We start from the raw sequence: 15164 nt of genomic DNA on the forward strand, positions 1-15164 counted from the left end.
AGGGCTGCAGCTTAGCATTTTAGATATGTTCATGAGGCAGGAAGCTTTGATATTATCCAGTTTGGAGCTTTTACTGTTTGATCAGCCAGGTTTCCCATGTCTCATGAAATTTAACAACTACAGCAAGCTGAAGAGCATTTTCTCCCAACCTTAAACTGTATAATATGTTAATATGGTGATAAACATACTTTGAAGGCATTTAATTGTAGGGATGTGACAGTGCAATATGTTATAGTTAGGCACACAGTATTTTGTATACAAATATTTAAAATAGAATGAAATGTTTAATGTGTATATCACATCTTCTGACTTTTCACATTTTGTGAACATATGATTAGTAACAATATCACTTTTTATAGTAAGTATACTCAAATGTTAGTTATGAAAGCATTGTATAACTCTCTTTTCTTCTCTCCTGCATAGATTATTCTACTTTTACAGTACATATTTCAGACATCATTCAATGAAGATTTTCAGGTGTCGCGTGTCTTTTTAGAACAACCTCTTTGTGCTAATTTACCTTTCTGCTGATTTCAAAAAATGGACAGCTTTGAAGCAGGCGTTAATCGTAATACAACTAATGAATTGGATATAGGTGACAATGAAGAACTTCTTGAAAAAATGGATGATTATCAATTCGCCACATTTGTAGAGAACTGTTGTGTTAATTTGCAACAATCACATGACATCCTAGATGAAGACTGCATCAAACAAACATCAGAGAATTCTTTAATGTGGGAGAAATCCTTTGAACACAGTATACTTCTAGATATGGATGATGATTTCAACTTAAATTTTAGTGAAGTATGTGATTCCTATACCATCTTCCTTTCTCAGTCATCAGCAGAAGATGATAGCCTTAACATTACTACAGGTTTGTGAATGTGATCATTCTTAATGTTCAGTAAGGGATTTCATTTCAGAAGGTTAGAAAGTGAAACATAAGGTAGGATATTGGATCAATGACAGTCATGTACTAGTGTATTAATTTTGCAACACTCTTTTGTTCTCTAGTATCCTCTATTGTCAGGTGCAATATTTAATTCATTTTTGACAGTTAATTTCAACATTTTTAAGCAACTTTGCAATGTAAACTGTGCAAGTATCAGTAAATTAAGATCTGTACTTTATTAAAAATGACAATTAAGTATTTTGTATTCATTTGTAATTCACTTATCCAATACCACAATGCCTTTCCTGTTTCCTGAATAAATCAGAAATGAAGGGTGATTTAAAAAGTTGAGTAATCAACAGTATGAAGGAATTTTGTACGTTCTTCAAGATATTTTATTCACTTTTCCCTCTCCAGATTTTTGTATTGAAAATGCTGAAGATGTTAATAGACAGTCCTGTGCTTTTATTTCATTTGTGTGACTGAAGATGTAATCTGTTTCTAATTGTTATACTTAGTTAGCAACTGCAAAGCCAGTTGGGAAGGATTTGAGTTTTTTTAAAATGTGGACTTCATTAAGTTAAACAAGCTCATGTTGTTGCTGGAATTTGGTTGTCTTCCCAATTTTTAATCATACGCCAAAGGCCTAGCAAGTCTGATTCTAATTAAACGCAATATATTTATATCTCACTTATGAAGTGAAGGAGCTACAATGTTGCAGGATTAATGACAATAGCTTGCAGTTACAGAATACTGTTTATGTAGTAAAATGTCCCAAGGCACCTCACGAATATAATCAGACAAAAATTGACACAACCACCGAAGGAGACATTGGGATAGTTGGTAAAATATTTGAACAAAGCAAGGGTCTTGAAGATAGAGGAGATTGGGAGTGATTTTCAAAATCTGATGCCTAAATGTCTGCAGTTACTGCTGCCACATGGTATAAGTAGTTGGGTATTCACAAGAAGCCAGCGTTAGAGAAACACACAATTTTTGGTGGTTTGTAGGACCGGGGTATTTTTCATAAGTAGGGAGGGACAATGATATAACAAAATAATAATACCATAATCGGAATCTTAAAATCAGAGTTGGTGGTCCAGGGGCCTGTCTGGGTATGCAAGCACAGGGGTAATGAATGTTTGGGTTAGGATACAACAGCATGAATGTGCTCAAGATTTATGGACTGTGATGATGAGAGGGTGTCCAAGAGAGGATTGAAATAATTGAGTGTGGAGGTAATGGGAGCATGGATGAGGGTTTCAGTAGCAAATGGTTTAGCATCTTCCTGATTTCTGCAAAACAGGGTATAACATTTCTACTGCAATTATAACATAGCCTTACAATATTGCACTGAACTTTACTCCACTGATACAGTGGATATAAATTCACATTGCTTCTATGTGATATAACATCTAATAGTTAAGTATATAATTCAATTATTAAATTAAGTTATGCAAGCTAAAACAATTTGCATTTATGTAGCTTCTTTCATGCCCAGCTGTCTTGAAGCTCATTATAGCTTCAATATAGCTATTTTGATGTGGAGTAAAGTAGGAAACAGTGCAAGCAATTTCCACACCGTAAATTTTCACAAACAGGCATACGTTGCTGACCAAATAATATTTTTGTGATGTTGAGCAAGGATAAATATTGGCTGGGTCACCAGAGTTAAAAAAAAACGCAACAACCTGGCCTTTGAATTAACACCATGCCATCAGTGGTTAGCATAGTTGCCTTGCAGCACCAGAGGCCCGGGTTCAATTCCCGCCTCACGTGACTCTCTGTGTGGAGTTTGCACATTCTCCCCGTGTCCGCGTGGGTTTCTTCAGGATGCTCTGGTTTCCTCCCACAATCCAAAAATGTGCAGGTTAGGTGAATTGGCCATGCTAACTTGCCTGTAGTGTTAGGTGAAGGGGTAAATGTAGGAGAATGGGTCTGGGTGGGCTACGTTTCGGCGGGTCAGTGTGGACCTGTTGGGCCGAAGGGCCTGTTTCCACACTGTAAGTAATCTAATTTAATATAATCATTTACATCTACTTGAGAGAACAGATAGTGCCTTGGTCTAACATCTCCTGCAAAAGGCTGCACCTCCAATATGTAGCGGAACTTGAACCCATAAGATCAGACTCAGCAGAGGGTGTGCACCAATGGAGCCTTACACTGGCACTAAGGGGATATAAGATTAATTCCAGTGAAATGTACTACTTAATTTTAGTGATATTGTTAAAGAAAACTATATGAAGTTGAACTTTCATTTATATTTAAACCTCTTCAGTCTTGTTACTGGGCCAAAATCCTGAAATTCCCTCTCTTACAGTTCTGTGGATATACATACACCATATCGACTGCAATGGTTCAGCTGTGGTGAGGACAACTAGCCTTAGAAAGAAGTCCAACCTGTTAATGTGCTGAAATTTCTCCTGAAATTTACATATTACAAGGTGAAAAGAAGTAACCTTAAAACGTCCCCAAAAAAAGAACTTACAAGTGCAACAGACTCTAGAGCACTTTGTAAAACTAGGTACAGTCTCAAATTTATAATCCATGCCAGTTCCTACTGACACAGTGTGAAAATACCATCATCCAGTAGGGTTGCCAACACTCCAGAACTATCTTGGAGTACCCATTAATTGAAGATCAATCATCTCAACGCTGGTGACAGCAACCAAGGAGAAAAGTCAGAGTGGTATTTAAAATAATCTTTGACATTATAATTGTACAAATTTGTGACGAGAAAATAGGTTTTTTGAGTGTATTGTTAAACTTGAGGGTTCACAAGATGAAACATCTAAAACATGTTCAACTATAATTGGCAAGCCTATCTCTAGGGAGTATTCCTCCGCTGTGTTGATATTCAGTTTAGTAATTTGGGTAAAACTCTGCTCCTGTCAGCCTTAAGTACCATTCTTCTGCATTAGTACCTTAGGGTGGCAGTAATTCTATGTATAACTGGTGGAATGTTGACAGGCTGAGTTTTAGACATAAACAGAGTCTCTTATTCATCCCATCTCCACAAAAAAAAAGAGTATATGATTTTTCTTTTGGTAATGACTTCAGCAGTCAGAAACTGCTATATTGTCAATAATTTTAAATCCACAGAAGACTGTATTTCTGGAATGGGGTCCTAAGCTGTGGGACAAAACCGGGTATTGTTCATTGGCAAAATGGGCTCACTGAGGTCTAATTCTTCTCCATTAAGTTTTAGATTGTGGAATTCTGTTTCTGCTCTTTTTCTCATCCCAACTTAATATATTACTAACTTAATCAAAGGATAGCACCATATATATGTGCTAGATTAATGAATACAGGCTTGAATAAATCAGTAGTTCTCCATGATTAAAATTCTCCAACTTCACTAGCTATTTTACTCGTGCAAACAATTGTGATCCTTGTTGCCAATTATTTGAAGCATAACTTAATAAGCACAACTTCTTATAGTATAGATTGCTTTAGAATTGAACGTAACATTCTTGCTGATGTGCAAACAAACAAGTTAGGAGCAGAATTAGGCCATTCAGACCCTCAAGGCTGCTCTACCACTTAACAAGATCATTGCTGGTCTAATTCCAATCTAAACCCTTGTAACTAACCCACTGCAGTTAACACAGTTGCATATAACACTCATAAATATAGGCTGTGATTGCAGATCTATGTGTCAAAGTAGACATGAAAAGGTATAGGATCTCTCTTGGAGTTCTAACTCAAATCCTCCACTGTTCAATCAATCTGGAGAACGACCAAGGAAAGTCTAAAATCCCCCCTTAATCTCCAACAATTGAAATAAAGAAAGTGCAGTATGTATTTAAAAATCTTCTCATAAATGTAATCTTACAATGAATAAATTATCATACAACTTCTGTGTGGGAAGCATGTGTGGAGAGGATGAGAGAAGGGAATTAAAATCTATATAATTTAAAGAATAAATTATTAAGTGGAAAATAAGGCAACATTTCAGTCGTTTTTGAAGTTTTCAATCAGAAGGAAATATTTCAAATTTTACTCAAGAAAGCTTACAATTTTTTTTATACCTTCTCAGAAAACTTTATAATATTTGTAAGAGTTGCTAGTTGATTTGAATAAAGAATTTGATTATACTCAAAACACTGTATGGCTTTGGTTATGACCAGTCACGATTGAGTTGTTTATTTTGAAAATTAAAGAAGTTTCTGAAAATAAAACAAGTTTTCTATATTGACAATGTTGTCTTTCTGCAATAGATGATATTGACAAGATTGAAAATGAATATGATGGCAGTGATGAAGACGAAATATGCAGCACTGAAGAAACCAAGTATGAGCAAAACCAACATATCTGTAGTTCGAGCTATTCAGACCAAAATGATGAAACACAAGAAAATTCAGAAAATAGTTTTCAAGAGAACAAACTACAGGATTTGCTGGACAATACCTCTGATGAGGAGCAGGAAGAATTGCCACATGATGGTAACTTACAGAATGTTAGTGAACATCCAACAGATGAGCATCTTGACTTGGTTGATCACATGCTGCCATTAACTAGACTTGTCAGGAACCAGTCAGTTTCTTTGCCTGTTAGTAGGATGACACAAACTATCCCATTGAGCCATGAAAGATCAACTGTGGAGAATTCATTCTTCTGCCAAGAAATGCCTGATAATCAGCTAAGTACAGAAGCTGAAAATTCTAACCATAGAAGTAAAAGTGAAACAAATACTTTTTTTTCAGAGGATACAGTTGATGCATTGGTATCCAGACATGAAACTAAATTAGAAAATAGCATACTAGTTGAACACAATCAGCTTTGTGATGGAAGATCAAACATTACCGAACCACTTCAATATTACTTCTCTGAAGAAGACCTGGCACTTAATTCAATGATGTACATTGATTCTGAGACTTTACCGGAGACCTCTTTTACAGACAGTGTAGAAGAAACTGTAATTAAGAACCATGTTTCATCAATAGCTAGTAATAATTTGCCTATAAACATTAACAAATTTACATTGTCAGAAGCAGATCTTTCCAGTAAACAAGGGGTGGATAGCAAATTTGCAACTGAAAAAAAGGTGTTTCAAGTTGAAAATGATTCATGCTACAATGCTCATGAGAACATGGAAAATAATTGCACATGTGGGCCAGCGAATTCACCAAAAATAACACAGGAAGAGAACACACAAGCACCAGTTAATCCTGAAACAATATCAGAAATTGCTCAAAATCCTATTTTAAAAATGGGAAGAACAATTTCATATAATGAAATCAAATACGGTAAAGGAAAACAACATTATCCTCAGCTTGACTTTTCCAAAGTTGAATCCAAAGTCAAAATTCCCAAGAGGACTACTTCTAATAATTATAATCTGGAAAGACCAATAATAAAAAAGGCAAAATCTTCAGCCAATGTATCAGAAAATCCTCTTGCAGCTCATAAATCGAAAGTAGATGTAACACAAGTGATATTGGATAGTACACAATCTTCAATAGTTCCTACCAGAACAAAAGTTAACTGCAAAATACAATCTGTGAACACAAATCATACCCCAGAACTGTTTCAACAATTGCAGGTAACAAGATGGTAGTGGCCAAGAAAATTAATTTGTGCCTGAACTATGTGCAATTCTAACACAATGTATGTGCCCAATGAGGCTAGCTGGCAGGGCAACAACTAATTGGTTCATCAGTCTCTTGAGATATCGTCCTTGGCACAGGCAATTCAACAGTCATGGAGAGACCAGATCAGCTAGCTATTTGTGGGGTGGTGATTGGTTTTAGTGGGAAGCCAGAAAGATCATTCTTGTCCCACCTGGTTTCAGTAAGTAGGCCACTTACAGTTCAGTTTGACAAAGGAGATCATTTTACGTATTCCATGGAACTAATAATAGTTCAAGGTGCAACCCTGGATGCTTAGTAAAGTATCTATAATCAACATGGCAGGCAGTAAATATCTTTCACAGAATGATGCTATATATGCCATCCATTATATTGGGCACTGAAGTACCTGTTTAACATTGATGAGCTGGATGCCATGCCATTGATATTATTTCCATTTCACTACTAGTTCTTTCATGTCCTCCTAGCTTGACTTTAATAGAGTCATATGATTGGAAATGGCTAGTAACTCTGCTTCTGCACTTAATAATGAGCAGAATATGACAAATAGCAAGACTGATGTAAACATGTGAAATTACCATTGAGCAGAGTACTCCAACATGCTGTGTTAATTCAAATGTAGTTTCAATTGTGCAGTTCTTCCTTGAGGTTTTTTCCTGTCTGGTTGTTGTTCTGTAGCTATAAAACAAAACAAGAAGTCATTTAATTGAGAGCTTCCATCTCATCATTTACTTTCAACAACATGTACTGAAAGTTCTACTCACATTTTGACACGTATGACAAATTCTATCACAGCAGCAAAGGTAGTCTACAACATTATTTAAACAGCCAACAACATTCCAAGTAAAACAGCCCATATCATTCTAAAAATAGTCAATTTTCCTTAACTTTCATTCTTAAAATTTCCAATCCACATCTTCTCCAAATATTAATCAGTTCTTCCCTCTGTCATAGTCTTTCTGTTGAATTTTTTACTTGGTTTACCTTTTGAGATGTGTTGTTTATGAACAGACACCAAACAAGTTAAAACATTATCTCCTTCAATGGCACAGGTACAAAGGTTAATTATAATGATTTGACAAAATTCTGTTCAAATGCATTGTTTTTCTACATCCTGTGGCAGCTCATTCCATACACGTACCACCCTCTGCGTGAAAAAGTTGCCCCTTAGGTCTCTTTTATATCTTTCCCTTCTCACCCTAAACCTATGCCCTCTAGTTCTGGACTCCCCAACCCCAGGGAAAAGACTTTGTCTAGTTATCCTATCCATGCTCCTCATAATTTTGTAAACCTCTATAAGGTCACCCCTCAGCCTTCGACGCTCCAGGGAAAACAGCCCCAGCCTGTTCAGCCTCTTGCTGTAGCTCAGATTCTCCAACCCTAGCAACATCCTTGTAAATCTTTTCTGAACCTTTTCAGGTTTCACAACATCTTTCCGATAGGAAGGAGACCAGAATTGCACACAATATTCCAACAGTAGCCTAACCAATGTCCTGTACAGCTGCAGCATGACCTCCCTACTCCTGTACTCAATACTCTGACTAATAAAGGAAAGCGTACCAAACGCCTTCTTCACTATCCTATCTCCCTGCGACTCCATTTTCAAGGAGCTATGAACCTGCACTCCAAGGTCTCTTTGTTCAGTAACACCCTTTAGGACCTTACCATTAAGTGTATAAGTCCTACTAAGATTTGCTTTCCCAAAATGCAGCACCTCGCATTTATCTGAATTAAACTCCACCTGCCACTTCTCAGCCCATTGGCCCATCTGGTCCAGATCCTGTTGTAATCTGAGGTAACCCTCTTCACTGTCAACTACACCTCCAATTTTGGTGTCATCTGCAAACTTACTAACTGTACCTCTTATGCTTGCATCCAAATCATTTATATAAATGACAAAAAGTAGAGGGCCCAGCACTGATCTTTAAGGCACTCCATTGGTCATAGGCCTTCAGTCTAAAAAACAACCCTCCACCACCACCCTCTGTCTTCTACCTTTGAGCCAGTTCTGTATCCAAATGGCTAGTTCTCCCTGTATTCCATAAGATCTAACCTTGCTAATTAGTGTCCCATGGGGAACCTTGTCGAATACCTTAATGAAGTCCATACAGATCACATCTACTGCTCTGCCCTCATCAATCTTCTTTGTTACTTCTTCAAAAAACTCTGAGTCTCTAATGTGTTATAAAAAAGTGATTAGAAAATGACAGCAAATTCTGTGGGTCTTGTTTTCCCTTCCAAAGAGCAGTTAATAAATATTTTTTGGCAATTGCTGAGAAGCAATTTGAGCCTGTGTAATTATAGAATAATTATAAAAGCAGTTATGTAACTTAGAAGTTGGAGTAGGACATTCTGCCACCACCATGTCCCACCCTCTTCCCCCAAGCCTGCATAGCTATTCTAGATTGTGGCTGATCATTTTCCCACACTATATCCATATCCCTTGATGTCATTAGTATCTGGAATTCTATTGATCTGAGTCTTGAATATACACAATTACTGCTTCTGGAGGAATGAGTTCCAATGATTCATTACCCTCTGCAAAGAAATGCCTGCTCATCTCAGTCCTAAATTACATGTCTCTTATTTTAAGACTGTATTCATTTGTTCTAGATTCCCCAGCCAGTCTTTTCTGTATTCATCCTGTCTACACCTCTAAGCATTTTAAGTTTCAGTGAATTCACTTCTCACTCTTCTAAACTCTAGAGAATACAGACTCAGACACTCAGCTTGTGAAATCCCACAAGCAGTTTGCTATTAATGAGAACAGGTTAACTTGTACATTCATCCATGTTATGAAAATGCATACAGAGTTTAAATCAGAATAAATAATCATTAAGAACCCAAGAACAAAATGCTACAGATGCTGGAAATCTGAAATCAAAATATTTGAAATATCAGCAGGTCTGGTAGCATCTCTGAAAAGGGGAAGAAAGTTTAGGTTCTAGGTCATTTTATCAGGTTCAATCCTTCCATGAATTTTCTGATAAAGGTCATGAATCTGAAAATTATGTTTCTCTCCCAATGCAATGTTATGCACTTGAGGTTAGAGAGCTCCAAGCATATTTTTGCTATGAAAAGGTAACTGATCAAGAAAGAGACCTGGAATTAGTATTTGCTCATTAGTTGAAGGAACATAAAATATATGAGATAACTACAGACAAAGTTGGATTCCCTAGGATTTTAAGTCCGTTTACAGGAATGATGTTTGTAAAAGTAAAGGTTGCTTAAACCTTGGTAATCGGTCTATATTGCATGTATACTTAGTCATTGTGTTCAGTTTTGAACTCCATCCATCAAGAAGAATAGAGATGCTCTGCAGAAGTGCTGAGGATGATATCAAATATGATAGCACTTCCTCGTAATATTGGTGAAATGCTGACTTGTAAAGGATAGATTAAACTTATTTTAAGTGACAGGTGATTTACATACAGACTGGTTAGATATTTAATTTTAAATTAAATAAAACAGAAAATAGGATAAAGTTGTGTGGCAGGTATTCCATTTTTATTGCAGAATTTTAAAACCAAAAGCTTTGCAACAAATTGCCAATTTGTAGAAAATATTAATGTAAAACTAATATATTTGTCCAAAGATGTTTAGCAACCAGCTCTGTCTCTATAATTTCATTTTTATGCTTTGATCTTAGGAGGAGTTTGACAAACTATTAATAAAGTATGCAGAAGCTGAGAATACCATTGATCAATTGCGATTTGGACCAAAGGTAGGCACATTAATATTGAGAATCTATAAGTCACTCGATTCCATGATCGGTCAATTATCACACCTGTAAACAACTCTTTGTCCAACAAGCAAACAATCGTTTATTGTATGTTACAGTGCTGGGTTGGCAGACTCTGATTTACCCAGAAATATGAAAACTTCTTGGCAATCAAAAGAATCCAACAACCTTACAGAGTTTGCATAAGGTTTATATCATCATCAGACATACAGCATGATTGCACAGTTAGAATCAATGAATAGTTATAATTACTTCGTAGGTAGTAATTTTAACCAATGATATTGATTAAGTTGTAATGGCTTATGTCACCTTTTCACAGCTTGCAAAATGTGGTTTAGTATTTCTTCTACATAGACTCGCAGTTTGCAGGTATGGATAGTTATTTAAAAGACTTTAAGGACTAACTGTAGGATTTCTATGTAGGGAACAATTTTGTCCTATCTCCACTGTTATTTCTGATTTTTATTGGAGTTACATTGGAGTCAGGTGAATTGGCCATGCTAAATTGCCCGTAGTGTTAGATAAGGGGTAAATGTAGAGGAATGGGTAGGTTGCGCTTCAGCAGGTCGGTATGGACTTGTTGGGCCGAAGGGCTTGTTCCTACACTGTAAGTAATCTAATCTAATTTACATCAGTCTGCGGTTTCTTGTTTCTGACTGGTTCAGAGCAATTTTAATTTAGTAATGCAGAAGTTCTTTTGTGCGCTTTGAAGAAGCCATTTCGTCCTACCTCCCAGAGGCCCATATTCTGCCATTTTGTGCCACCTCCCAGAGGCTCATATCCTCAATATCAGCAACAATATGCAAATCTTTAGTGTCAAACAATATCATAATTGGCACCTTGATAAAAAAGTATTGTTGTGAACAGCATCTAAGACTAAGTTTCCATCTTCAGTTTATTCTTGTATCATGTTTCCTAGATTTCAGGAACGGATGGATAATCAGGGTCACTATCATTTATGCAACGAAGAGAAAAATAATTTCAACTTTAAAAAGAATTCCTTTTTATGTGTGGATACATACCACTCAATACATGTTAATAATAATTCATTGATCTTTAGTTTTGTTCCAGGCAGAAAAGGGTGGTAAATGAACTTTAATATTTTATTTGCCTTTTAAGTGTAAGCAGAGAATTGTTTTGAAATGCACTGTGACATGTTTCCCCTAAAGTTTTCATGAAGGCCACAATTTATAGTGATTCACAGCAAACTCTCTTTAGGGTTAAATCAAAAGTTTATTCATGTATTCAAACCCAGGGGATGATCGTTGCAACATATGCACATGGACACAAGCATACAAGGAAGAAAAAAAGAGAAAAGCGTTCACAGGAAGTAATAACCTAGGCAAAAACCAAAAATACAATTAATAAGTCATGTGATTTTTAGAGTCCAGAAAGCAAGTGTCCAGTGAGAATTCTTTTTTATAAGAATTTAGATACAGGCAGATCCAGCCTGCCGAGGGTGAATTCTTTTTAAAGTTAATGAAAGCAAATAAAACATGATGTTACTGTATGAACAAACCTCATCAACATTTCAGCTGAATAGAAGATTACTTTTAGAACTAGGTTTGAGGAGCACATCTGACTTGAACCTGACTTAACTGTTAGCTTGGAGTAAGGTTATTCTGTTGATGGTCTTAAGACTCAATTCAATTGACTGGTAAAAGCAAATATGATTTTACCAGCCTGTTATATTATCTGCAGACTGATTATATGTTAACAGCCGACTGATTCTTATCAGAATGAAGCAAAGGAGTCCATAAATAACAATGAAATGTTTCAGAGACAAGAGGAGTTCTAACTATGAGACAAGGTTACTGGATGAATCAGAATAGAAAATGCTGGAAAATCTCAGCAGGTCTGGCAGCATCTGTAAGGAGAGAAAAGAACTGATGTTTCGAGTCTAACTGACCCTTTGTCAAAGCTTTGACAAAGGGTCAGTTAGACTCGAAACATCAGTTCTTTTCTCTCCTTACAGATGCTGCCAGACCTGCTGAGATTTTCCAGCATTTTCTCTTTTGGTTTCAGATTCCAGCATCTGCAGTAATTTGCTTTTATATTGGATGAATCACTTTAGTTAATGGGGTAGTTTCTATGCCCCTGGTCAGAACTATTGTTTATTCTGTGAGCTAAATGATGGGCCTTTAGTGTTTTTCAAGTATAATGAATTTTAATAGACCTCTTAGTTACTAGACGTGGCTGGGAGACAAATCATCTACTGTTCTTTTATGTTTGTTGCCTGTAAATCTATACAATGCAAGTGTATGAGATTCCAGGAGGATAGTGTCTGAGTTGTGAACTGATAATTACTGATTACAACAGGCCAGAAGTAGGATAGTCATAGGAGTCAACTTGCATCCTATGATGGGGGGCAGCCATGTTTCAGTCTGGCAAAGTTCATTTTAAATTAAACAAGAAAACTTTTTAAAAAAACAATTTATGATCTTTTTCAGGTCTTATAGACTTAATAGTTTGCATAATTTAAGTTTGTGAAATGGGGTCAATTTGCATGTTATTCAGCTCCTCTGTCTTACTTAATGCTTTACAAATAGAATACTTTTAAGAATTTACCAACATGATCTTATATAAATACACAATGTATAAATCACTGGAATTAGAGAGATTATGTATTTATTTACCCAGCCATTTCAAAATGTATTGAAGTGGGAAATATTCTCCTCTAACTAACAATTGTTGCTTAGGCTATAAAGTATACTGGTAATAAAACTATGATCATGAAAAAGGCACAAGCAATCTTTAAGTCCACTATTTGCTAAATTCTGTCAAACATCCTATTCGCTGTTTTAGAATTTTGGATGCCATTGTCAATTTAATGAATTTAAATACGAAAGGAAAGTATGTTTTATTGAATGTCTTGTCAGTTTTTTTTAATATTCTTACTAATCATTCAGACGTATTGTGCTGTTTAGAGGTGGTAGAAGTAAATATTTGGCAAATTTTGCACAGCTTCACTGAAGTACTAACATTTTCCAGATCACCTACTTGTTCTCCTCCCAAACTGTCAGCAATGCTATTGAGGGTGCATGAGATCTAGAGTGGCCATCTTTCCTTCACCCCAGTGAAGCCCTTATTGGCCAGTTAATAGCCTCTTCCCAATTGATTGCAATATATTAAGCTGGTGGAAGGAGGTTACGGCTGGTTTGTGAGGTGAGGGACTAAGTAGGAAGCTGGCAGGTTAACCTGCTCAAGTTAAGGATGGGAGAGGTCCTCCGCCACTGGTCTCCCTTCCCAAATGGACCTGTTCTATGGGCCTCCCGACACCACCATCCACAGGTAAGCTATATATCCTACCCTTTTCAACATGACTTCAAAACTCCAAATGCCTGCCACTAGTCCTTGGAGCCTCCTATTCTGTCGTCACCACAAGGCCACCAGATGTCTTTTCTAGTGAAATTAGGAGTGAAGATTGTATTAATTGTACAAATGTAAGAATCAATATATATTACTTAGCAAATTGTAAGTCAATTTAATAGAATATGCTTCCCTTTTTACAGTGCTGTTTTGAAACTAACCCTTCCTTAGCTACACTGTTGCAGTATAGATACAAGCACAACATCTACTAGCAAAATGAAAACTTGCCCAGATATGTCCTGTTGACAAAATTTAGGTCAAATCCAACCCACAAGCTTCATCAGTCACCTCTCAATCATCAACATGAAAATATAAAGTACCATCAATAATCCTACCATGCAGCAATTATTTGACAGTAACATTTTCATTGCCACTCCATTTGGGTTCTGTCAGGCCTATTCAGTGCTGACCTGTTCAGAGCTTGGTTCAATGATGGAAGATAGAGCTAAGCCAAAGAGGGAAGTGAGGGTAACTGCCCTTGACATCCAGACATCATTTGATTGAATGTAAGATCAAGGAACTTTAGAAAAACTGGAATTAATAGTAAACATTTCATTGATTGGAGTCATACCTAGCACAAAAGAAAATTTATTTTGATCAGTCAGTCGGTCATTTAAGCATCAGAACTTCACTGCAGGGTATCCTCAGGCTTGTTCCATGTCCAAATTGATCCATCAAAGACCTTCCCTCCATCATAAGGTCAGAAATAGGGACGTTACTGATGATTTCACAATTTCAACTCCACAGATATTGAATCAGTTTTTGTCCAAAGTCAACAAGACGTGGACAAGATAATATTCAGGCTTGCTTTGATAACTGGGAAGTAACATCTCTGCTACACAAGTACTAGGTAATGACCATCTCAAACAAGATGGAATCCAGCCACTTGACAACATCCTGGGTATTACCATTGATCAGAACTGAACTGGACTAGTCATATAAATATTGTGACTACAAGAGGAGGTTAGAGATTGACATTCTGCAGTGAATAACTCACTTCCTGACTTCTCAAATCGTATCCAGACACAAGTCAGAAGTGTGATGGAATTAGTGGGCGGCACGGTGGCACAGTGGTTAGCACTGCTGCCTCACAGCACCTGAAGACCCGGGTTCAATTCCCGACTCAGGCGACTGACTGTGTGGAGTTTGCACGTTCTCCCCGTGTCTGCGTGGGTTTCCTCCGGGTGCTCCGGTTTCCTCCCACAGTCCAAAGATGTGCGGGTCAGGTGAATTGGCCATGCTAAAATTGCCCGTAGTGTTAGGTAAGGGGTAATGTAGGGGTATGGGTGGGTTTCGCTTCGGCGGGTCGGTGTGGACTTGTTGGGCCGAAGGGCCTGTTTCCACACTGTAAGTCTAATCTAATCTAATCTAAACTTACCACTTGTCTGGATGAGAGGAGTTCTAACAACACTTAAGAAGCTGAACACCATCCAGGACAAAGCCGTCTGCCTGATTGGCACACCATCTAACAGTTTCAATATTGTATCTTTACCACTGATGCAGTGACAACACTGTGTACACATACAAGATATACTGCAGCAATTCACCAAGACTCCTGTAACAGCGTCTT

At 37.0% G+C, this 15164-nt stretch overlaps 1 protein-coding gene across 1 annotated transcript in view; it reads left to right on the top strand.

Annotated features, from left to right (window-relative positions):
• The first annotated feature begins 540 nt into the window (after positions 1–540).
• The window catches only part of LOC132818498 (uncharacterized), an 82810-nt gene continuing 68186 nt past the window's right edge, over positions 541–15164 (top strand). The window contains exons 1-3 of the mRNA XM_060829558.1: positions 541–874; positions 5113–6437; positions 10133–10207. Of these exons, the coding sequence (XP_060685541.1) occupies positions 541–874; positions 5113–6437; positions 10133–10207 (1734 nt within the window). The remainder of the gene's footprint in view (positions 875–5112; positions 6438–10132; positions 10208–15164) is intronic.

Source organism: Hemiscyllium ocellatum, chromosome 9 (genome assembly GCF_020745735.1).
Source record: "Hemiscyllium ocellatum isolate sHemOce1 chromosome 9, sHemOce1.pat.X.cur, whole genome shotgun sequence".
NCBI classification, from domain to species: Eukaryota; Metazoa; Chordata; class Chondrichthyes; order Orectolobiformes; family Hemiscylliidae; genus Hemiscyllium; species Hemiscyllium ocellatum.